The 25983-nt window shown below is 39.9% G+C and overlaps 1 protein-coding gene across 1 annotated transcript in view; it reads right to left on the bottom strand.

The window, feature by feature from the left end:
- Window positions 1-25983, bottom strand: part of LOC132479148 (uncharacterized) — a 138673-nt gene that overhangs the window by 24378 nt on the left and 88312 nt on the right. The window contains 13 exon segments of the mRNA XM_060082728.1: window positions 1623-1741; window positions 9006-9080; window positions 9628-9699; window positions 15669-15749; window positions 16160-16356; window positions 16465-16620; window positions 16739-16877; window positions 18393-18442; window positions 22835-22939; window positions 23359-24105; window positions 24337-24393; window positions 24395-24791; window positions 24793-25396. Coding sequence (XP_059938711.1) covers window positions 1623-1741; window positions 9006-9080; window positions 9628-9699; window positions 15669-15749; window positions 16160-16356; window positions 16465-16620; window positions 16739-16877; window positions 18393-18442; window positions 22835-22939; window positions 23359-24105; window positions 24337-24393; window positions 24395-24791; window positions 24793-25396 — 2799 coding nt within the window.

Raw genomic sequence — 25983 nt, 5'->3', positions numbered from 1 at the left:
TCTTCAGTGTGCTTGTGTCCTTGCTGCTATCACAGATCTCCACGACAACCACCGCCGCTAACAGGTCGTCATCTGGACATGTCCTTCTCCAACTACCCACTGAGTCCTTTGCTTAGTCCCTGCTTCTATATATCCCAGTCCCCGTAACAGAAGCCTCTATACAGAAAAAAACACTATGTCCGCCCTGGCTCTTTGCTAAAATTTGGGCAGGGAGCTCGGGTATAAGTTAAGAGATTTGCCAGATTGTATGCCCATGTGGAATGTTCAACAAATCAAGGGAATAATACTTGAGGCCCTAAAATGTAGACGGGAAAAAGCAACTTCTGTCAGATGGCTACTTTGCTTTCAATTCATTTTACTTCTAATATTTCCAGCTCTACTTGGGGAACCATCCAAATCTTCTGACTGTGTGAAGGTAATGTGTACCAGTGTGTAGCTGGGCTTGTCTCCCAAAAGGATTAAAAGTATTTTTGGTGAGGGTCAAAGGAGGAGGGAAGGGTCATGAGAAAGGAGGAGCAGAGGCTAGCAGAGAGCCCCAAACTGGGGACAGGAGATCGGGGCCCTAGGGTCATAGCACTTAACACCGCTGATCTTGTTTTTCCTCACCTGTAAAAGGAGATTAAAACTGCTTTTTCTGCCCACTTCTGGGGGAGAAGGGAGTAATATAATTAGTAAAAAAAAATGTTTGGGGGAGTTCCCAGGTGGTCTAGTGGTTAGGACCCGGCACTTTCCCTGCTGTGGCCCGGGTTCAATCCCTGCTGGGGGAACTAAGATCCCACCAGCTTGGTGGCCAAAGGAAAAAAAAACAAAAAAAATGTGTTGAAAAATCAGCAATATTGTCTTTATATAAGTGGCAAAGTGTTATTATTTATGATGTGCTCTAGATCACTGAAAGAGACCTGTATTCAAGCTACCTGGGCATGAAAGCACATTTTGGAAGCCATCAAGTTAGTGCCCATAAATCTAATATATAGAAAAATCGTTGAAAGCCCCTGAGTGTTTTGTGGATAGAAAAACTTGCGATTCAGAGCAAGTTCAGAGCTGGACAGTCAAAGAAATAACTAGCTCTCCCATGCATTAGAAGGGCTTGGTAGCAGCTTCTGGTTATGGAACCAGAAACTCTCAGGCTCCAGATAGGACATAAAACAGCATCACTTGCACTCTTTATAAAATTGCAGAAACAAACCAAATAAACAAAAATATATTTACACCTGTCTTATAAGACAAAGGGTACTTGAGACCTAATGTATATAAAATCAGTTTACAAACTGTGATGTACTATGTGAATAAGTTGTCATTTGCAGAGAGGGAAGCGTAGGATATGTGGCCATTAATGTGAATTCCCTTCCCCCTTCCATTCCTTTCTCTGGTTCCTTTACATATGCAGATCAGTTACATTATGAAGCTAATAATGTAACTGAGCTCTTCTTAGCTTAATAATGTAACCAAGAATCTGATTTTTAGCAAGGGGGTAATTCTTAGAAATTTAGGGAGCTGGAACTCTGAATGAATGTATTAAAATAATGTAATTACATCATTAGTTTTAAAATGTATCATCCTTGATTAAAAATAAAAAATTAAATTAAAAATTAAAAATGTATTATCCCGCAATTGAGACTCACCACAACGTGTGACGTCCTTCAGGCGTTCACTGTCACAACGCAGCTTGACTGTCTCACAGACAACCTCAATAGTATTTTTAAATTGGCAGAGGCAGCAGGCCCTACGGCTGGGTAAGATCCTATAAATGGAAACACAGGTAATTAAATTCGTGGTAAAAGAGTTACCTGAGTAGGTAGAAGAGGTAGGCCAAGGCCACCACAGACCAGTGCAAAAAGGAGTTCTTGGGGCATATGGACTATAGAACTGGATAGGGGCCGGTTGGCCAATTGCTGCCCTTGACAATAAATATAGAGGAGGAAAGTGCCGGGTCCTAACCCCTAGACCACCTGGGAACTCCCCCAAACATTTTTTTTTACTAATTATATTACTCCCTTCTCCACCAGAAGTGGGCAGAAAAAGCATTTTTAATCTCCTTTTACAGGTGAGGAAAAACAAGATCAGCGGTGTTAAGTGCTATGACCCTAGGGCCCCGATCTCCTGTCCCCAGGAGGAAATAAATATAGAGGAGGAGAGAGGTGCCCAACAGAAGGATTAGGATGGCAGTAGGTATGATATGCCTAGAAAAAAGGGAATAGCGATTAGAATTGGGTGACACTGAACTGTAGTTTAATTCAGGAGTATCTCCTTCCAACCCGAAAGCCTCACTTTGGGTTGAGAGTACACAGGAAGAAGGCAGACTTCTAAGAAGAGTATGAAGAAGACCGCACATTCTGGAGTCACTTTCTCAGTTCCTATTTGTGAGGAGTAATATATTAGAAATTATTCTAGTAATAAAAAAGCATCATGTGGCTAAACAATAACAGAGATCGCATTGACCAAATCTGGACAAAAGGAACATTCCAAAGAATAACATTATCATTATAATAAGGTATAACGTAGTTAATTGAAAAAAAAGCACATGAGTTCATAATGATACTCCAAATGAAAAGTGGGGGAGCTCTTCTTTATAGAATAATGTCAGCTAATAAATGCAAAAGGAAGGATAGAATTAGGAAAGTGTTATTTTGCAACTATCACTGTAATAATCGATTCAGACAAGGATTATCATTGATGCACAGTTGGGTGAAGAGTTGTTTGAAAGTAGGATCTTCACTGATCCCAAGGATCACCCCACATATTATTTATCAATTACCAAGGGGAAAAATAACTTTACAATGGAGAGATATGGAATAGACCACCTTAACCAAGTGATCAAACTTAGCACTGGGCCACCTAAAGTGATGAAGTATGAAGAATACATCACCTATATAGTATTCTTCCCCAAAATGTTTACTTCGAATCTAATGAGGAAACAGAAAAATACAGGTTGTGGGGCAATTTACAAGACAACTGGCTTAGACTCTTCAAAAAAGCCAATGTCATAAAAGACCAAAAAAAAAATAGTAGGGAAAAATTCTAGATTAACGGAAACACAGACATGACATGCAATGCCTAATCTTTAATTGGATCCTGTATCAAAACAAAACAGACTTAAAGAATGTTATTGGCTTCTGGCCAAGATGAAATACAAGGGCCAACTTAACCTCCCACCTGAAACAAGGAAAAAATCAGATGGAACATAATGAAACAACAGTTTTCAAGAAACTGAACCTCAGGCAATACATTTCAGTGATTCCCGAGGAGATGGGAAATAAATGAAGTGATCCCTATAATTGCCCTTACTTCTCTGAGAGAGTATCCACGTCATGGTACAGGGAAGAGAAGTCCAGACAGAGACTAGTGGGCTCCCTGACAGACGAAATGGAGATAAGGGTCTGGGAAAACCAAGGTAACTAGAGTTCACAAAGCAGAGTATCAGAGAGAAAAGAAGTGCACAGACAAAGAACTCTGGAGATCTGCAGAGGGATCTCTTGAGAATTCAACAAAGTATGGGTCAATACATTTGTGTGAGGAATAACTTGATGCCAGGAAAAGAACCACATGAAAGGATTAATAAGAAGAACAACTGGATATCACACAGGGTTGTAGGAATAGTACCTGTTCCTACAAGTCAGACTGGAAAACCTCATGATACTCAGAAAGGACTTGTCTCAGTAGTTGCAAATAATGAGCTCCAGACTAAAGGCTACTTGGACTCCTACCCAACGAACCTTAAAAGCTAGACCTAAAAGAATACAATTGTTTTGAGTAACCTAATTTCACCCAAAACAAAGCCCAGGCATTTTACAGGAATATAAATATACATAGCACACAATAAACTAAAACTCACGATATCTGGGATCATATGAAAAATTGCCAAGCATGCAAAGAAGTAGGAAAATATGACCCATACTGAGGAGAAAAGGCAATCAATCAACAATAACCCATAATCTATACAGATGTTAGAATTGGCAGAAAAGACCTTTTAAAAAGTTATTATACATGAAGAAAAGTTATTATAACTGTATTTCATATGTTAAAAAACCCAGACTAAACCCTGAAAATGTTAAGTACAGGCATGGAAAATGTAAAACAGACCTAAATTGAGCTTCTAGAGATTAAAAACAATGTCTAAATGAAAAAGATATTGCAGGAGGTTAAAGGCTAATTAGACACGGCAGAAGGTCAGTGAACATTAAGGCATAGCAACAGAAACGATCCAAAATGAAACAAAAGGAGTAACAAAACAACAACAAAATGAATAGAGCCTCAGTGACTTGTGCAACAACTTCAAGTGGCCTAATACATGTGTACTTAGAGTCCATGAAGCAGAGGAGAAATATAAAAATTTGAAGAAATAATAGCCAAAATTTTTCCAATTTGGTAAACACTATAAACCCACAAAGTCAAGAAGATCAATGAACTTTAAGCATAAGAAACATGGACAAAACTACACCAAGGCACAGAAAATAATCGAACTGCTCAAAACCAGCAATAAAGAGAAGAATTTAAAAGGAGCCAGAGGAAAAAATTATACACTACATGCAGAGGAACAAAGATAACAATGACAGCAGAATTCTTGCTTGAAAAATCGTAAACGAGAACTCAGTGGAATAACATCTTTAAAGTAGTGAATTGAATTCTATCAAGCTAGAATTTTATACCCACATCTGTCAAAACAAAAGCAAACTAAAGACTATCTCAGACATACAGAAGCTGAAAGAATTCATTGCTAGTAGACTTTCACAATAAGAAATGTTAAAAGAAGTATTTTTAAGCAGAAGGAAAATGACACCAGATTGGAATATGGATCTACATAAAAGATTAAGAATACTGGATACATACAACAATGAAGACCCAATTCAACCAAAAATAAATAAACAAATTAAGAAAAGAAGGGAAAAATCATATAATCACTGCAATAGATGCAGGAAAAGAATGAAAACATCTAACATACATTCCTGATTAAAGAAAAAAAACAGCCCTCAGTAGACTAGGAATGGAAGGAGACTTCCTCAACTTGATAAATGACTTCTACAAAAAACCTAACATCATACTTAATGGTGAAGGACAAAGTACTTTCTCACCAGGATCAGGAACAAGGCAAGGATATCTGCTCTCATTGCTTCTATGTGACATGGCACTGAAGGTTCTAGCCAGTGCAATAGGGCAACAAAAAGAAAAGACACATTCAGAATGGAAAGGAAGAAGTAAAACTATCTTTATTTGCAGATAACATGATTATGTCGAAAACCTGACAGAAGCTACGAAAATGCTACTGGAACTAATAAATGAGTCTATCAAGTTTGCAGGGTACAAGATCAACATACAAAAAGATGAATTTGTCTCAACAAACAATCAGAGATCAAAGTTTTAAAATGCTACTTATAAAAGAATCCAACATATAAAATACTTAGAATAAATCTGACAAAAGACTTGCACACTGAAAACTGTAAAATATTGCCAGGGGAAATTAAGAAAGACCTAAATAAATGGAGAGATATAAAGTATTCATGGATCAGAAGATTCAATATTGTTGAGACATCAATTCTCCCCAAATCGATTTATACATCAAAACCCCAGTAGGCTTTTCTATAGACATTGACAAGCCAATTCTAAAATTCATATGGAAATAAAATTTAGAATAACGAAAACAACTTTGAGAAAGAACAAAGTTGAAGAACTCACAGTAACTGATTTCAAGGATTATGAAGCTACACCTTCAAGACATTGTGATAGTAGTGTAAAGATAGACAAAAAGACCAAAGGAACAGAATACAAAGTTCTGAAGTAGAGAGATGTGGAGAACTGACTTTCAGGTTCAAAGGCATTTCAGTGGAGAAATGATAGTCTTTTCAACAAATGACGCTGGAACAACTGAATATCCAGGTGCAAAAAGAAAAAAAAAAAATGAACTTGATCTAAACCATATACAGAAGTGAACTCAAATTGGTTCAAAGATCTAAATGTAAAACATAAAACTATAAAACGTCTAGAACAAAACAGGTGAAAAATTTTATGACCTTGAGTTTGGCAAGATTTCTTAGATACAACACCAAAAGCATAATGCATAAAAGAAAAAAATAGATAAATTAGACACCATCGAAATTAAGAATTTCTGCCCTGCAAAAGACACTCCTGAGTGAACGAAAAGATGAGTCACAGAATGGGAGAAAATACCTAGCAACTTACCTATTGGATAAAGGACTTATTTCCAGAATATATAAAGAACTCTCAAAACTCCAGAAAAATATAGATAAAAGATTCAAAGATATACAGATGGAAAATAAGCATATGAAAAGATGTTTGACATGATTAATCATTAGGGATGCTACAGTGAGATACAACTACACACCTATTAAACTATCTAAAATTAAAAATACTGAGCATAGCAAATGATGGCCGCAACGTGAAGAAAATGCAGCTCTCATACACTGCTGGTAGAGATGTAAAATGATCAAACCACTATGGAAAATGGGTATTTTTTAAAAACTTAAACATACACTTACCAATGATGCAGCCATTCTACAGGCAGGCATTTACCCAGGAGAAATGGAAGTAAACATCCATACAAGACTTGTACACAAATATTCATAGCAACTTTATCTGTAATAGACAAAGACTCAAACAACTCAAATGTCCATCAATGGTCAATACATAAATGGTGGTACATCCACATAAAGGAATGCTATTCAGCAATAAACAGAAATGAATTACTGATATATACAACAATATGGATGAAGATTAAAATAATCATGCTGGGTTAGAAGCCAGTTAGAAAAAAGTATACACTGTATGATTCCATTTACATAAAATTCTAGAAAATGCAAACAGAAAGCAGATCAATGGTTGCATGGCGATTGGGAAGTGCAAGGAACGATGGGAAGGAAGAATTACAAAGAGACATTAAGAAACTTTCTGAGGTGATGGACATTTTGAGTTTCGTGATGTCTTCATGGTGTGTATGTATGTGTGTGTGTGAACACAGATTATTGCATGTCAATTATACCTCAAAAAGCTGTTAAAAGAAATGATATTAGATAAGAGAGACAATTGGGGAAATTTGAATAGCAACACTTTATTAGGTAATATGATTGTGTAGGAATTTAATTTCTTCAATACTGTGTATTAACAGTATCGTGGTTACACAGGGAAATAGTTTTTAATATCCAGAGAGGAGGGCATCTAGCTGACAAGAGAGGGATCGCAATTGTGGCAGATGGTGTGGGACACTGAGGAAGATGAGGCTAGAGCAGTGACCAATGCGTGACGGCACAGTGAAGACAGTCATTTGTCAGGTGACCTGACAAAGACGGTTGGAAGAGACTGCTAAATGCAGGGCCGTTTCCGCATACTAATCTCACGCAATCCCCTCAACTAGCCTTGGCGTAACAGAAAGTTTCTATTAGCTTGCCATATTGGAGGGGGGATGGCACAATTTAAGGTGCAGTAGGTTGTGTAATAAACTGTCACAATAGGGTCCTACAGAAATAGTTTTTTAAACCGCAAAAAAATAAAACTTGACCCTTCCCTCACAACGTATATGAAAATTAACTTAAAATGAATCATAGACCTAAATGTAGCTATACAACGTCTGGAAGAAAACGTAGGAGAAAATCTTTGTGATTTGGGGTTAGACAGTGGGGTCTCAGAGAAAGATTTCTTAGATTAAGACACAAAAAAGCAGAAAGCATTTAAGAAAAATTGCTAAGGGACTTCCCTGGTGGTTAAGACTCCAAGTTCCCAATGCTGGGGGCCCGGGTTCGATCCCTGGTCAGGGATCTAGGTCCCACATGCATGCCTCAACTATGAGTTCGCATGCCAGATCTAAGAAGCCCATGAGCCGCAACTAAGGGGCCCATCTGCCGCAACTAAGACCCAGCACAACCAAATAAATTAATTAAATAAATATGAAAAATTAAGAAAAATTGCTAAATTAGAGTTCATCAAAAATTTAACACTTCTAGCTTTCAGAGACACTTTAATATAATGAAGATAAGTCACAATCTGGGAGAAGATATTTACTAAACACATATCTGAGAGCAAGGACTTTTTCCGTTGCTTTTTATATAAAGCACTCTTAATTCTCAATATAAATATCCAATTAAAAAATGGATTTGAACAGACACTTCATTTAAAAGGATATTTGCACATGAATAGACACTCAACATCATCAGCTATTACAGAAATGCAAAATGTGGCAAAAACCACGAGATTCATCTACACACCTACTAGAAAGGCGAAAATGTTTTTAAAAAACACATATAAGGATCAGGTGAAGATGTAGAGCATCTGCAACTCTCATAGACTGCTTGTGGGAAAGCAACATGGCACAGGCACTTTAGAAAACGGTTCAGCAGTTTCTTAAAAAGTTCAATAGGCACTTAGCATATGATGAAGCAATCCCACCCTGAGGTATTTTACCCCAAATAAATGAAAACATATGCTCACACAAGACATATATTCACACACACACGTGAGTGTTTTCAGAGGCTTTGTTCATAATAGCCAAAAAACAAGAAGAAACTCAAATGTGCATCGAACGATGAATGCGTAAACAAACTGTGTATCCACACAACTAGAATACTGCTCAGCGCTCAAAAGGAATGAGCTACTGACAGGTGCAACAAACCAGATGAATCTCCAAAGAGACTGGCTAAGTGAAAGAAGCCAAAAACAAAAAGCTACATACCACATGATTTCATTTATCAAATATTCTGGAAAAGGCAACATTATACGGACAAAAATCAGATTGGTGGTTGCCAGGGGCTGGTAGTGACAGGAGGATGCATTGACTACAGAGGGACATGGGGGGTCTTTTGGGAGTGCAGAAGTTTTCTTTACCTCAAATGTGGTGGTGGCTACAGAACTATACGTTTGTCAAAACACATCACACTGTATATTTAAAAAGAGTGCATTTTGTTAAACGAAAATTATACATAAATAAACCTGACTTAAGAAGATAATCAAACAAACCTAAAAGTACAATTGAGTGAAAATCAATGTAAGAAAAATCAACTTACAGTGTTTCCAATTCAAGGGTCAGCATGAGGATGCTTTCCATTGCGGTAAGTGACACTTGTGCTGTTCCCATGTCTCTGAAGGAGAAGCCCAAACATGCATGATATAAAACCCAAAGACAAAATTTCTAAACTGAAGAAGATACTTAACATGTGATTCCTTCCACTTTGGCTTCTTACTTGCCATAGATGATAATTCCAAAGAGCTCTTTTGGAAGAAATTTAAATTTGCATCATCAAATTAATGACCTTGGTGCTGAACAGTACAATCATTTTCTATGATCCTCACTTCTCATTTTCAATTGCATCTACCTCTTTTGATCACTCTTTTTTCAAAAAAAATAATGTACCCCTTATTCCTTTTTGCTTTCTTGGATAAATACTATTCCTATATGCATCTTCATGTTCCATATCTATATGTGTTCTTCAACACTGTTCTCATCCTCTGCTGGCTCTCTTACCCATATATATTCTTTCTTAATCCTTTTCTTTGCCAATAACTCTTATTTTCAATAACCCAGTTAAAATCTAAATTATGACTGTTTAGCCAAAGTACTCAAGTTTTGACGAAAGTAAAAAGGAGCAGAAATTATCTCATGAGCCATGAAACTCTTACAATACTTACAAAGAGTTTAATGCTGGCACTTTAAAAAGACAAGAATCTTCAACTGTTGGCAAAGGATTACGATTGAGAATTCTGAAAAATGGAATGGAATTAAAATTATCTGCATTTTCAATTACTTCCATGAAAGTTTATATTCATTTTTTTTGGTATGGAACTTGAAGGTTAAAAAAATTATTTTCTGTCTTTACCTATAAATCACCGTTAGAATCTGTAAAACACTCTTTCACTGGGAACTACCCAGGTCTCTAGATGACAAAGTGGAGAAGAGAAACAAACAAACAAACAATAAAATAGAAAAAAAGTGGCTAGCAAAGAAAAAAATATGCCAAAGTATTTTTCACGTTAAAGACCCTCGAAGTGACTATGCTGGTAGGAAGCCCTTGCTCTGTAAAAAAAGTACTATTTCTAGTGTCCTCCGTAATTCAAGGTGTTTTTCTTTCATCTCTACAAATTTTGAAAAATTTCATGATTTAAACTACCCAGCTAAAGAGAAAAATAAGGCTAATTCCTTGGTTCTGGAGCCAAAGAAGAGAGAAATCCAAGAGGAACTGGTGAAAGCCATACTCCCATCACATAGTCCCGTGTGTATTCTTGTGCCATAGCTTTTGTTACTGTGTATGTAATCAACTGTTTATTTGTCACTCTCCTAGATTGTCAGCAACTTGAGAGCAGGGACCACACTTTATTGCCATTATTATTCCTGTGCCTGACATAGTGCCTAATATTTACTAGGCATTTAATAAATGTTTGCTGAATAAATAAATAACATTTTGTTTATATATCAATAAAATAAACAAATTAATTTTGGGGAACAAAATTTTATTCCAAAATGTTGGAATAGATTTTCTTCATAGTTCTTTCTTTCTTCCTTTTTTTTCCCCTTAGTTCTTTAAAACAAATAAGGGGGAAAAAAAAAACAGAAAAGAAACAGGAAGAAAGAAGAGAATAGCTGACTTAAGGTTAACTCTACTCAAGAATTATTAGTGTACTTTTGCAGAATATTATAAAGATAATTATCAAAACTAATATCTTTTGGGTTGCCATGCATATGTGATCAGCATTTAACATTTCATCCTCACAGTAACCTTATGTGATATATATATTACACAATTGTACAAATGAGGAAACTGAGGCACAGAGAAGTTACATAACTTGTCTTAAGTCATCAAGCTCGTAAGAAGCAGAGCTGGAATTTGAACTCAGTTCTGACTCTAAAGCCTGTGTTTAACCTGAATGAAAAAAAAAAGGGTTGTTTTTTTTTGAAACATCTGTTACTTTAACCTTAATTTTGACAGCACTAAATATAGAAATACCTTTTCAAACTTCATCTACCCATCTGGGAAAGCCTCTATGAGAATTATATTTTCTCTTTTTATTTATTTATTTATTTATTTCTCTTTTTATTTATTTTTTCCTTAATCATCTCTTGTGATAAATATTTAATTAGCCTATGGCCATTGAGACTTTATAGATTTTTTTTTAAAAGTTGCAGGAAAATCAGTAAAAATGATGGAGGAAGGACATCTGAAAATTCATCCCTGCATAGAAGCAACAATAACAACAACAACAAAACTGGCAAAAATGGTCAGAATCAACTTCTTCTGAACTCTGGACATTTAACCAACATGCTGGCAGTAAATGGGGGAGCAATTTATTCAAGGAAAACAAATTAATTTCTGTAAGAACAATGAGATCTGTGTTGCTTTAACTTGCCCTCGACCTTTGGTCTCCATGCCAGTGGTAGCCTTGAAAAACAGCCCACATCCCTGGTACCAGAACGAGCAGCATGGACTGAGAGGTCCTTCAAAGCCTCATTCCCAAAGAACTGTCATTGTTTTACATGTCTGGTGGTCCCCTGGAAGACCTCACTTGAAAGGCTTGCCTTTGACCTGACTGAGGGCTGTCTAGTGAGAAAAGCCTCTGCTCAGGTGGCATTTCTGGAAAACATTTTCAAGCAAATATTTTAACATGGCGGTGGCATGAGGCAATGGATAACAGTTTGGGGCAAAAAACAACCCAACCGCAAAGCTTTAAAAGAAAAGCTGAGGAATGAGATGTGCACAGACACTTTGAAATATTCCAATGTATTCCTGGGAAACTGGAAGACCACAAGACATATTCCTGGGCATCTAGGAGAATAACTGTTAGCATTAATAAATGAGTTCAGCAAGGTTGTAGGATATAAGATCAATATCATTTCTACACACCAGCAATGAGTAATCGAAAAATGGAATTTAGAAAACAATTCCATGTGGAACAGCATCAAAACAAATATAATACTTAGGGGAAAATTTTCCCAAGTAAGTGCAAGATTCACACTGAAAAGTACAAAACTGTTGAAAGAAATTGAAGAAGATCTAAATAAGTATAAAGACCTGCTGGATTCATGGACTGGAAGATAATCTTATGAAAATTTCACTACTTCCCAAATCGACCTATGGTTCCATTGCAATTCCTATCAAAATCCCAGCTGACTTCTTTCCAGAAATTGCCAAGCTGTTTCTAAAATTCCTATGGCAATTCAAGGAAACAGAATAACCAAAACAATGTCGGTAAAGAACAAAGTGGGAGGACTCACACATCCTGGTTTCAAAACTCAGTTCAAAGCTACTGCAATCACAGTGTGGTACTGGAATAAGAACAGACATGTAAATCAATGGAACAGAATTGACAATATAGCAATAAACCCTCATATTTATGGTCTATTGATTTTCAACAAGGGTGCCAAAACAATTCAACGTGGAAAGAACAGTCTTTTCAAATGATGCTGGGACAACTGTACATCCACACACAAAATAATGAAGCTTCACACCGTATATGAAAATTAACTCCCAATGGATCAAATATCCAAATGTAAGAGCTAAGGCTATAAAACTCTTAGAAGAAAACACAGGAGTAAATCTTTATGACCTTGCTTTAGACAACAGTTTCTTAGATATGATACCAGAAGCACAAACAACCAAAGGAAAAATAGATGAATTGGATTTTATAAAAACTAAAAAGTTTGTGCTTCAAAGGACACTATCAAGAAAGTGAATAAACATATAGAATGGGAGAAAATACTACAGGTGGGAAGAATAAGATGCAGTGGGGAGAAGAAAAGTGTAGTAGTTGCTAGGTGTGACAATCTCAAAATTTTGAACTATTACAAATAAAACAGCCACCCTGAATCACCCCAAAGGGCAGACCCAAGTTATTTTTGCTTTTAGTGTTTATGCCTTTCTAAATCTGAGAAGCTGCCAGGATTCTAGTACATAGCAAAAAGTGAGGACAACACCCTCAAGTGTGTAAGCTTTTGTGTGTACATAGCTATGTAAAGGAAACCAATGCTAGCTGACTGGGGGAGCATTAGGGCGGCTCTGTGACCGCAGCTCAATTTGCCTTCATAGTGTGGACACACCTCCCACACTGATATTCTCAACAATGGGGTAAATAATTCAATAGGGATAAGGCTTTGATTTTCCTCTTATTCTCTCTTCGTATTTATGTTCTTGGTACGATATTGATGTACCACGGACAAGCCAGCATGTGAATGTGCTCTGTCTGCTTAAGTTATATAGCCTTTCTACATTGTAGAGTCCTTCAGTTTCTAAAATCATGGAGCTTGTATTGTTAGATCCAATGAAGTGACTAAAAGAATTTTTAAACATAAGCCATCAGTCTGGACCTGCATAGGTGAATGAAGGAGAAACACTTTACAGTCAGAGAAAAAAAGCATACTTAACATTTAGGATTATCAACCACTGCCGGTTTTCCATAGTATATTTCATTCCTGATTTTATCTGAAAGAGATATGATGACTACCACCATTCAAAAAGTGGTACTTTATTAATAAGCTCTTGGCTCATCTTTGAGGTAGATTTCGGATTTAAAATAGACTACCACACTGCTAACCACTTCACCTGATATTTCTCAATAACATAGAGGCTTCATTCAAGAAACCTACTGACTTATAATTACCTGACACCCGGTGATGAATCAAGGATTTGTGGGGCCTGAACCTCATCTACTTTGGGAAATCCTAGCTAATAAAAACAGGCAAAGTTATAAATAGAAAAATCGCTAGGACCCCTCTCAAGACCTTGGAAGGGACCTATGCAAGTGAGGAGCCCTGAAGCCTAAGGTTCATTGAATTCAGGATAAATCCACCTCAGCTGGGGCCCTTTTCCAAACTTATTTAATGCAAGCAACTTATAAACACCCCAGTAATATGTCATTATAGGTAGTAAAATGATTTAACTCGAGGGTGGCATCTTCCCTTGGTGGCTTGCCTTTGGCAAGAGATGCAATAAAGTTTGTATCTCACCATGGCAAATGTTTCCTAAAGCAACTTAGCTTTGTCTATTAGAAAGACTTAGTCCAAAACAAAGACTTACTATACTGTGACAGTCTTTTGAAAGTAACTGTGAATGAGTCTTCGGAGTACAGTACTAATTTATTTACAACACCAGATAGTTCTGATTCTTTCACTACCTTTTTCTGTCATTTAAGAGGAGCACAAATTCCAAAGGAACAAGTTGGTGCCTCTTCCATTACAAATCTTTTCTAACCTACCACCCGTTTTCTACTTCATCACCCCCCTCCCTCACCTTGTTACCCTGCTGCATAGATGCTAGAATGGCTCTCATATATGTTTTCCCATCAACATCCATATTTCTCCTTCCAGTATGAAAGCTTCTTGGGGACAAAGTCCCTGCCCTATGCGTCTTTGTATCCCCAGCACTTAGTACAGTGTTCACAGACAGTGGGCAAGGCACTCAGTGAATGTTTTGGAATGAATTCATTAATTTTTTAAACTGTGATTTATTTATTTATTTCCACAATGTATTGTCCTGTGTTGCCTACATAACTATAGTGAAACTCTGATTCTTATAAGGAACTCTTGGTGTTCTGGGATGTTTAGGAAAGGTGGTGAGTTTCAGACGTTGTACTGACGCTACTAAAACCTCCTGGTGAAGGGACCTCACGAGCCTGCTCTCCGGTGTGCTAACAGAAGAAAAACCGACCCTCGGTGCTCTCTCCCCAAGGTAGGCGTCAGCAAACTAACAAGGGAAAGGAAGGAGGCCGCTAAAGATAGGCATCTGCAGGAATTGTTAACCCAGCTCCAGACACAGCCTCAACACCTTCATTAACCCAAAATGTGGGAACTGTGTGAAACTGGATTTCTGAACCACAAGACAGGTAAGAGAGTCTTTTCCAAAGCCAGGTGTAGAAGAGCTCTTTACCTTGAGTCTAAAATCGCCTTCGGGCCATTGAACGTACCCACTATCATTTCCTTGTGCCATGAGAAATCAGAGCAGTTTTGAGCTGAAGGTGTGGAAAACCCACACTTCTTATTGAAGAGTAGTCAGCAAAGAAAACATATTGAATTAGGCCACAGCAAAGTCTTTTCTTTATATTTTTCACACTACAGCTGAACACAAACAACGTCTTTTTCCATACCTCAAAGCTTCCTATTGGCCACAGATAATTCACTTCAGCAATATATGCTTTTTTGAAAAATAATGTTCTGGGTGGCTGGGGAGAGCCCTGTGGTGGGTGTTCAGGAATTCTTTCTGCTTTACCATTTAAAAGAGCTAATGATGGTTGGGGAAGCACCCACACCCACTGAACCACACCCTGCTCAACTTAGTTCTCTGCAGCTCTGTGTTGCATACATTTTAAGCAGTTAGGAACTTTGCACATGAAAAGGAATCAAAGTGAAATTCAAAAGTGGAAGTTCCTGGACCATTCTCATATTGGAGAGGCATCCGTGGGATTCCATGACAATGCTAATCTGAGTGTTTTTGTTTGGTGCCTTTAATTGACCATGCAAAAGATCAGTACTATGGAAAGCAGAGCCTTTCATATATATGAGTTAAACAAGTCTCTTGGCCTCTTTGTACCTTAGTTTCCTCTTTTGAAAAAAAAAAAAAATAAATGGCTCTCAAGACATACTTTCCAGAATTCATACTGGGCTTACTTACACCCAGCTAACCAATAACTGCATGATTGTTTTTACACACAGTTGTTTACATGTATTCATCTTCTATTTCACTTACAACTTGTGTAAAAACTGCATTCCATGCCAGGCCTGAAACGTTCCAAAGCTCAGTTCTGTGAGTAAATTGCAACCAAGATTTCTACAAAAAAAGACACGAGCAAAAGAATTAGAAAAATAGATATTCTTTCAGAACATTTATCCATTGGCAATAATTCTCATTTATATATGATGAAACGTAACATCACTACTCCCTCCATACACTAAAGAAATCTCACTGTGGGAGATATTATGATTTATACTTTCATGATTATATATGTGGTGCATTAGATACAAAATACTAAATGCTCATCAAATACTTGTGTTAAGTGATCTTTATTTCTCTAGCTAGGCAGCACTATTGACAGTTTGGGCTGGATAATTCTTTGCTGTGGGAGGCTCCCCTGTACACTGTTGGATGTTTAGTAGCATCTCTGGTCTCTGTCCACTAGATGCCAGTAGCGTATACAGTTCTGACAAGCAAAACTGTGGCCAGACACTACCAAGTGTCACCTGTGTGCAAACTCACCCTGGTTGAGAACCACTGCTCTTGATCCTGGGGGATGTTGGATGCTCAGCATGATCCTGCTCTGTGCTGGAACTGTCACCTCGGGATACAATGGAGACTGAGCTACAACTTCCTTAAGGAGCTCTGGAGGCTGAGGTGGGGTCTTCTGCTGGACTGGAGAAGGTTCAACCTCTTTAGTGACCTGTGGATTTATGGGAAGTGCCAGAGCCAGAGATTTAACAGTGACCTTGTACAAGTGTGACTGCTGAGCTTCATTTACCCCATGATGAACACATGGTCAAACTACAACCTCCTTAAGTGTCTCCAAAGGCCGAGCGAGGGCCTCCTGAGGACTTGAAGTTTCTAGTTCCTCAGGGGCCTCTGAAGGCTGAGATGGAGCCTCCTGCGGAAGTGGAGGTGGTTCTACCTCCACAGTGGGCTCTGCATGCTGAGCCTGGGCCTCTGCCTGGGGTGAAAAAGATTCAACGTCCTCAGGGGTCTGTGGATGCTGAGCAGGGGCCTCTTGATGAAGTAAAGATTCAGCCTCCTCAGTGAGCTCTGGATGACGAGTTTGGGCCTCCTGCTGGGATGCAGAAATATCTCATCCTCAGCAGAAGACTCCCTGTCGTGTAGCTTTTGGGTCATGTGTTCCTTGCGTGTGGCGCTGAGAGGCCTATACATACCCCTAAGCCAAAGTGGCCGCCTTCTCCCGAAAAAGCCCTCCTAGAACACAGAAAGGGAAATATTAATTCTGCATCTCCCCTGCTTTCTCTGGCCACAGTACTTTATCCTCCTCACATCTAGCTGACTCTCACTTTCCCCTGAGCTTCTCTTACGCAGCAGAAATCCAAAAAAGCCCCTTGGAGGAAAACACACACTGTTAGTGCTGCATGTCACTTTTCATCTCTCTCACAATGTGTTATCTCTGCTTTCATTAGGACTAAATGGGGACCTCAGTCCATAATCACAATGAGCAAAATCACCACAGACCCGGGATCATGAAAATCATTGCATGCATGCTGGCCTTCCAGAAGTTCTCTGTGTCTGTCCAAAATGGACCCCAAGTGTCTCTGGAGAGACATTTGTATGTGGCTTAGCATGGAGCATAGGCAGGATTTTCAGCCCCGTTCACCTTTCTTTGCCCTTGGCCAACTGCCCTCGTGCAGTGAAAACACTGCACAACGGCACTGGGCAGAAACTTGTTACTCCCTTAGACGCGCTTCACACCAGTCCGCTTCGGACTTAGTCGCACATGCAGCATTTGCTGGGGGTGTGGGTGTGGGGAGAAGGTGATTTTATTTTCCTGGCTGCTCTATCCTATACGTTGAATCACACCAAGTAAACACCTGAACCCAACGAGCAAAGTCATCTATAGCTCTCTGACTTTCACTCTGCAGGCTGTCACTCAGGTGTCAGTGAATTGTGGAATCCGTTTAAAGGCCACGACCAGCAGGGAAGCACAAAATACTCTTTTTGAATACAAACAGAAGAGAAAAAAATCACAGTGCACAATAAGTTTGTTTCAGAAACTACTTATGTCCATATAGTATGTGTCTACTCAACTGTGACCTAAAACGTAGCTCACAGCCCAAGCACAGTGTGTGATCAGTGGAGAAGTCCTCAGTGGAAAGGGACCATCTTCTTCTTGGTAATCACTAGCAGTATGACCATGGGGCAAGATAGTTTCCCTTTCTCTTTCTCCAGTTCCTTATTACAAAAGGAAGAGACAAACTACTGTCTAAAGTTTCTCCCGGTTAAAATTCTATGAGGTTTGGATAAAGGGAATAGAGAGTAGGGGCCTGAAAAACAGTAGGATGAGAAGGGAAGTTTTCTTGCCACTTTCCAGAAGGGACTCCTATGTTCTACCTTTCGTCAGCTTTGAGTGAGGCCAGCCCCTAAATCCACAACCATGTGGCCCTCCCTACCCCAGAGCCTCCTAGAAGGCCTCTGGCCTGGCCTGATGCCTGGGAGCCAGGCATCCGCCCAGCAGGAACAGGTACAACCAAAACCTCTCCCCGTCCACCCTCTTTCCTTAAAGGACTAGTGAGAGCAGATGAATGTGTGCCAGTCCTGTTCTAACTCAGCTTGGGCTGCGGAGCTAATTCTGCTGAGAAATAAACTAGGGTAAACCATTAGGGTAATCAAGCGTTCTTCCTGCCTTTGCTGAGGAAACTGAAAGAGATGAGTTCTAAGTTCTCCTCTAGTTGTAAAATTCTGCTTTCAAAGACCAATATTTACCTTCTGCATCTTTTTCTATCTTCATCTTTTGCAATTCTAGGAGAAGAAATCTGTTTTGAAAGAAAACAGGATCATGATTATCCATTACAGCTATTTCCAAATCCTTATTCATTCCTTTTGACTTTAAATCTTACCTATCCAGTAAGATGATAACTCTTTCAAGGAAAGGAATTCTACCCTGTTTAAGAATCCTTTGACTCTTCCACAGTACCTAACTTAGGGTCTTGCATGCAGCTGGCGATATATTTTATTGACTGTTTTAGATAACGTTCAACAGATGATTCCTAATAAAAACTCTCAGAAGTAGGAAAAGAAAATAAAAGTATCTGGCAGAAACCTAAGCATTGTTCTAAAGTCAAGAACAAGAGTAGGATGCCCAATCATTACTGCTACTATTGAGCACTGTGGAGGAGGTCTTAATCAGTACGATAAGAAAAACGAAGTATTGGAAAGAAGAGACAAACATATCTGCATATGAAACAAGGGACCCAAAAAGACCAAAAGAATCAACTGAAATTTTATTGGAAGTAACATGAGTAAGATGGCTCCATACAAAATCAAGAGATCAACATATTAGCCTCAATAGCTTTCCCATATAACACAACTAACTAACTAAAAAACAGAAGAAACCTCCCGTTCACTATATCAATACAAATGCATAAAGCACCTAGGAATAAATTTAGCCACAAATTTGTAAGACCTATGTGATGAAAATATTAAAACTTTTTTGAAGGACGTTAAGAAGTACTTACATGGCATGAGATACCATCCTCCTAGAATGTTGTAAAGAGGTCAGTTCTCTTCAAATGAAACTAAAAATTCAATGCAATCCATTTTATAACCAAAATAATTTTTAAATAAAACCTGGCCAGCTGACATTTGGTAGAGAATATATGTAAGAATAGTTATGAGATGTATGCAAAAGAAGGTCAAAGAGTAGGACCTTGCCCTACCAGATATAAAATATGTTATAGAGCAACTGGAATTAAGCAGTGTGATATCAGTACTGGTACAGGACAAGATAACTGGATCACAGAACAGCATCCAGATGAAGATAGCATATTAGACCAGGGAAGAAAGAATAAACCATTCAGTGAAAGATTTGAAAAGAATCAGATCTTCATGTAGGGGGAAAAAGTTAGATCCCCTACCTCAACCACACGAACAAACAAATACAACAAATTCTGGACAGATTATAAAAGTACTTGAAGAAAATATTAGAGATGGTTTTTACGTCACGAGGTGACAAAGGCCTGGCTAACAAAACCCACCCCACATGAGCCATGAGGAGACGACAGGCAGATATGGTGGCAGACTGTCAACACACCTCCTACTCTTCACAGCCCTTGCCCCCTTTTCCCCTGGACTGTTTGTCTGCTTCTTGTTGACTTATAAAACTCTTGGGAGTTCCCTGGTGGTCCACTGGTTAGGGCGTGGCTCTTTCACTGCTGTGGCCCGAGGTTCAATCCCTTGTCAAGGGACTAAGATCCTGCAAGCTGCACAGCATGGCCAAACCCCACCACTTCGAAACAAACAAACAAAAACTCTTTATGGTAAAGAAATACTGGCTTTCATTGAATTTCAGTGTTTCGAATATTTCCAGTGTTTTTGTCTCTAAGGAGACAAGACAAAAGAGTGGAGTAGGGAGCACCAGCTTTGCAGTCGGGTGAAACTGCCTTCTGCTTTGGGTTTGGCCGCTGGGGCCTTACACTGATCTCCTTCATCTATGAGGGAGGGATAGTAATATCATCCTCACAGGACTGTGGGCTTTAAATCAGACAATATATGGAAAACTCTTCATCTTACGCTCGGCATGAATCAGTGCTAAGCTGGTGTCACAGACAAGATGGTGGAATATATCAAAGGCTCTGCTTGTGGCATCAGGCTCTGAAGGCTCTTTCCCACCAGAAGATTATAGAAATATTGCTTTTATTTTCTTCTAATACCTTTATGTGGTCTTTTTTCACATTTACGGATATATGTTTATTTAAGATGAAACATGGGGATCTGCTATTTACCCCCCAAATACTTAGGCAGCTATTCTGTCACCATTTATTCATTTTCTTCCGCTGACTGCAATATTAAAACATGACATTTCAAAAGTCTTAAGAACACAGGGGCCTATTGCTGGACTCTATCCTACTTCAAATAAATATTCGGTTGAATTATTCCTCACTGTGGAATCGACATAACGCCTCATCTCTCTTCCGTTGAACACCATTATTGTCTACCATAGGAAGGACACTGCGTGGCCCCTGTCCTCCAAAAGCTTATCGTATATGTGGGGAGAGGAAATAACGGTTAGGACTCCTCGCTTTCACTGCCGAGGGTACAGGTCCAATCCCTACTTGGGGAACTAAGATCACTCAGGCCCAAACAAAACAAAACAAAACAAAACAAATGCAAGAAGTTAAAAACAATAAAAAGGGGACTTTACAGAAATTCTAAAAATGCCAAAGGCCATATGCCACCTGAGATGTAAGAGGGTACAGTCTGGGCAATGGCCAATGACTAGCAAGCTAGTCCCCAGCCTCCTAGGCTCAGAAATCATACTCTTCCTCACCAAGCGAGAACTCACGTCTTCCTGTTGTGGCAGTCTCACTTTAGCAATATCACAGGATTGATCAAACATCAGAATGCCAAATTATTACTTGACAATGAGAAATACATCTGTTCTACACACAGGGCATCTGTGTCTACACAAGCAGAGAATTACCTTCTGTGGGGACAGGCCTCCGTGGCACACTGAAGCACAATCACAGAATCGAAGGCTACTTGGTGACAACAGAATTAGAAAAGGAATCAGCCGAGTCCAGAATTTAATGGGAAGGCCTGAGGTAACTGGATCCATCCATCTCCTCAACAGGCAGCCTGGCTAGTGGGCCTGACTCTGCAGTTATGCTGCCTAAGGTGCCATCTCTACTCTTGGGCAATGTGAGGATGGGCACTGCCCATGTTGGTCTCTCCTCACCTTTTCTATGCTTTCACTAGTGACCAACCCTCCTGCAGATAGACACATTTCTCTTTAGAAGTTAGTACGTCATGCCAGGTTTGATTCAAGTGTGATAGGCCAGGAAGCCATTGGTCCTTACACATCTCTGCTCAGCTCCATGATGTGCTGACCTTGGTGGTTCTCTCCTGGGGGGCTGCCTTTCAAAAAACTGCTTACCACTTTTGTGAGTTCTGAGGGGAGGGGACTGCTTTGCTATGGCCCCTAAGAAATGGTGACAAACCTCACAGGACTAGGATCAGGAGGGCTGGGGTATTCAGGGAAGGCTTTACAGAGAAAGATATCTGAACTTGAGTTGGCTTTTCAGAGATTCATAGGAGTTCCACAGGCAAAGCAAAATAAAGGAATTTTCGATGGACAAAGGCACAGACAAAAGTAGGAATGGGTATGGTGTAACTAGCGTATAGTGAGGAGCTGCTTTGGCTGGAATGGAGGGCTGCCATTACAGGAGAAAAGATAACTAAAGTAATGTGGAGTGGTAGGGTAGAATCAAGACTGTCAGCCTATTAAAATCACTCTTTTAATGTTAGCAACTGCCTGCTGGAAAAGTAATAAACCACTATGTAACTGAACAAAAGGTAAACAGGCTAGCTCCAGGAATAGGCTACTATAACTATTTGAGGGTAGCCTGCTGCAAGATTTTACTTGCAGTGTTTTAATGGAACCTATCTACACAATTCCTAATACACCGGAGAAGAAAGCTGCTAAGTAAACCTGAGGAATTGACGAGATCACACTTTTGTCTTTTAGGCATGTCCTTTTAGCCCTCCCAGGGTGACTGATAGCTCCTTGAGTATGGAGATCCTATATCTCTCATCACTTCAGCCAAGAAGGAAAGAAATCAACGGTAGAATGAGAGTGACTGGTGAGGACCTCAAATCAGCATACTTTCTTGAGTTGAAGAAAATTTACTATCATGTCAACTCTGGCCTTCTTATAAACTTCACTTGTCAAAATAGTCCAATAGCTTGTTATCATGGATCCAATTCCATAGGGATCTCCTGGGAGTGAAGTTCCTTTTAAAAATCCTGTGGGGACTTCCCTGGTGGTGCAATGGTTAAGGATCCGCCTGCCAGCACAGGGCACACAGGTTCGATCCCTGGCCTGGGGAGGTCCCACATGCTGCGGAGCAACTAAGTCAGTGTGCCACAACTCCTGAGCCCGTGCAGCTACAGCCCGTACTCCACAACAAGAGACGCCACCTCAGTAAGAAGCCCATGCACCGCAATGGAGACCCAACGCAGCCAAAAAAAAAAAAAAAAAAAAAAACACACACACACAAAAAAACATCCTGGGAATATACTTTTCATTAAAAGAACAAAGTGTATGTCAGTCCTCATGGCTAAAGGGAAGAATCAAGTAGTAGCAGGTGGAAAGGTGGATTTGATTCTCAGTTTCTGGGTTCTGAATCTGAATTAATTATTGTCCTTACCTCAGTGAGACAGAGAATTCTAACACAAATCGTCACTACTACAGGTACAGATACTGCCAAGATGAGTTTGTTGCTATAGTCATAACCTGGAACTTCTTTTGTGAGCTAAAGAAATATATCACAATTTTTAAAAACAAGGAGATAGAAGGGATGAAAACTTACGATTCTTCATCCTATTCTAAACGATAGCTAACTATTCTTAAACTACTATGAAACCCAATCCTTCCAGGCGAGTAGCTTCTATAAGAACAAGCCAAATTTAATGTTATTAGTCTTATCATTAGCATTTCCTTCTACAATTTATCTACAGTTTATTTATCTTGTGTTATGTCCTTTTCGCGTCTACCCTAGGAATAGTGACACACTCTCTCAATGAGCAAAGTTGGAGATCACTGTCTTAGCCCGTTTCATGGCTGAAGATAAGATACTGACTAGGAGTCCGTGGTATTCCCGCTTGGGCACGTTAATGGCATGTCCTAAACTGAGTAAAACTCCAAGTCCCATGTGTCAGGGGTTATCCTCACCTCACTTGACTCCTGCTCTTTCTGCTCACTCTGGGCTTCTGTGCTCTCAGTGATAGAGTTGTCAGCTTTCCACTGGTCCATATCCCATTCCGCTTTGGACACATTTACTTCTTGCTGCTTGCTGAGAAGCTTCATCAGGAGGCCTGTTCTAGAGATGAGGTTGGCACAGGCCAGCTGCACGTGGGTGTCCGAGCAGTCTATTTTCAAAGTCTGGATAACATGAGAAATGAGCCTTTGCACGTCATTGTTGGGGATGAGGGACCAGAGCTGCTGGTTTAGCTGAGTTTCAACTTGATCACCCGGGGATGCGAGCCCTGGGAAAGTGAAGCCTGTGGGCTTAGAGGATAATTCAGTGACCATGTTGTGGTGCTCCCATTGTGTTTTGTTGCTGTGTTGAACAGCTGGCATACTGTTGTCTGCAGCGACAGTAGAATGTGCAGTGGAGACGTTCCTATGGCTAGTGTTTCCAGGGCCGGTTCCTCCTGGCAGAGTAGCGTTTCCTGTAGAAATAATTGCTTCAGAAACATTTTGTGCAGTATTGTTTTCTGAAGTAGTGTTTTCTGCAGAAGGGTCTGAAAGAGAAAATAATTCTGGAAAAGGATTTTCCTGAGAAGTCACTTCTCCTGAAGATGAAACAGCCTCTCGTGGAGGGGAATTTATGAGACTCCTCACGACAGAGAACGGAGGGCTTGCAAGCATCACTCTATCAAGTGAACTTTTCTTTCTGAACTTTCGACTCCCTTTTTTCTTTTTTCTTTTTGTTTCTTTTTGCGGTACACAGGCCTCTCACCGTTGTGGCCTCTCCCGTTGCGGAGCACAGGCTCCGGAGGCACAGGCTCAGCGGCCATGGCTCACGGGCCCAGCCGCTCCACGGCATGTGGGATCTTCCCGGACCAGGACACGAACCCGTGTCTCCTGCATCGGCAGGCGGACTCCCAACCACTGTGCCACCAGGGAAGCCCCTCGATGCTTTTTAACTTTGGGTTTTCTGTGGACCCGATGAGACCTAATTTTATGGAAGATGTATTTTTTTTTTTCCAGAATGTGAGATTAATTCGAAGTCCTTAATATTTCTAACTCTTGCCTTTGCATCTTCGAAAACATGAATAGCGTTGGATAAGTCTTTTGATTTTCTTTTAACCTCAGATGGGGATTTTGGCGGGATGGAGGCACAAGGCCTGCCCTTGAAGTACGGTTTGAGGGGAGAGGAGCCTGCGGCCTTGTGTTCCTTTATGAATGAAGACTCTGCATCGGAGGACTTTCCCACCAGCTTCCTGGGCCTCTGCACCATGAGGAGCTGTTTCAGCTTTCTTGGGGATGGCCTCCTGAGCTTTCATTCTTTGGCAGTGTTCGCCACAGATGGCTGGGCATTCTGTTTCCTCCTGACGCTCTCATCTCCCACTGCTTTGAGGTGCATTTTCTGTATGCCCCTTGAGGGCCTTGTTCACTCTCACCAGCTTTTCCTCTGTACTCTCAATCTTTGCTAGGCTGTCTGTCTGTGGTTGGGCAGTTTCTAATTTCTTTTGAAAGATGTAGCGTGTAAACATGGCACTTAAAAGGTTGCAACGCGTACACGTGGCAGGTTTTTCTTCCTTTTTAACCTCATCAATTTTTTCTTGAGTTTCTGCATCTAACAAATTTTCCACAGAATGGAGTTCCCTCAATTTGTTTTTTTTAGTTGAATTGTTGGGTACAGGTTTAACAGAAGGGCTCCTTGTATTGTTTTTCAAAAGGCCCAGCGGCATATGTCCATCTTGTGTATTTGAAAAAAGAAGTTGAATGAATGGTAATAATGTTGATTCCACATCTCCTAGATTTCCCTCTGAGATATAAGGCAGTATGTAATTTAGTGTACTGATAATATCACTTTTATTATTAAAGTCCAGCTGCTCATTCATGAAGCCTGACAAGCTGACAGCACTGTTAGGTGAGGACGTCCTCTCTGACTCAATAGTCAGCTCGGTGCTGTTGTTCTCCTTCTGGGCTTGTAACACCTTCATCAACGATCCTCCTGCATTCTCTATAGATGTTTCTTCATCTGTCAAAAGAGAAGGGACTGTTTTTGATCACTGAAGACTGATGGGACAGCCTTTTGTCAGTCCACAGCCAAAGAAATTAGGAATCAGTCAAAGTTTGAGTGCCACTTAGGAGAAAAAGAAACCCACACTTAAGCCTATGACTGGCAACAACAAAATGTGAAAAAGGTCTCTCTTGAAAAAGGGGCTATCTACTCAGAAAATTCTGTAGCGTGAAATATAGGAACTATATTCAGGATTACTCCACTGGTTCCCAGGGGCCAGTACTCAAGAAAAGCCAAGGCTGGAAGACAAATATTCCCCTAATCAGCTGGACTCTCTGCAGATCTACTGTGACTCCTCACGTTCATATACCCCATCCTGTCCTGCCTCAAAGGCACAGGAGTGTGAGGCTTCCTCTCTCCACCTCTTCAGTGTGCTTGTGTTCTTGCTGCTATCACAGATCTCCACGACAACCACCGCCGCTAACAGGTCGTCATCTGGACGTGTCCTTCTCCAACTACCCACTGAGTCCTTTGCTTAGTCCCTGCTTCTATATATCCCAGTCCCCGTAACAGAAGCCTCTATACAGAAAAAAACACTATGTCCG

The sequence above is a fragment of the Mesoplodon densirostris genome, chromosome 18 (assembly GCF_025265405.1).
Source record: "Mesoplodon densirostris isolate mMesDen1 chromosome 18, mMesDen1 primary haplotype, whole genome shotgun sequence".
Classification (NCBI taxonomy): domain Eukaryota; kingdom Metazoa; phylum Chordata; class Mammalia; order Artiodactyla; family Ziphiidae; genus Mesoplodon; species Mesoplodon densirostris.
Note: the sequence above shows the minus strand (reverse complement) of the source record. Positions and strands in the feature narration are given on the sequence as shown.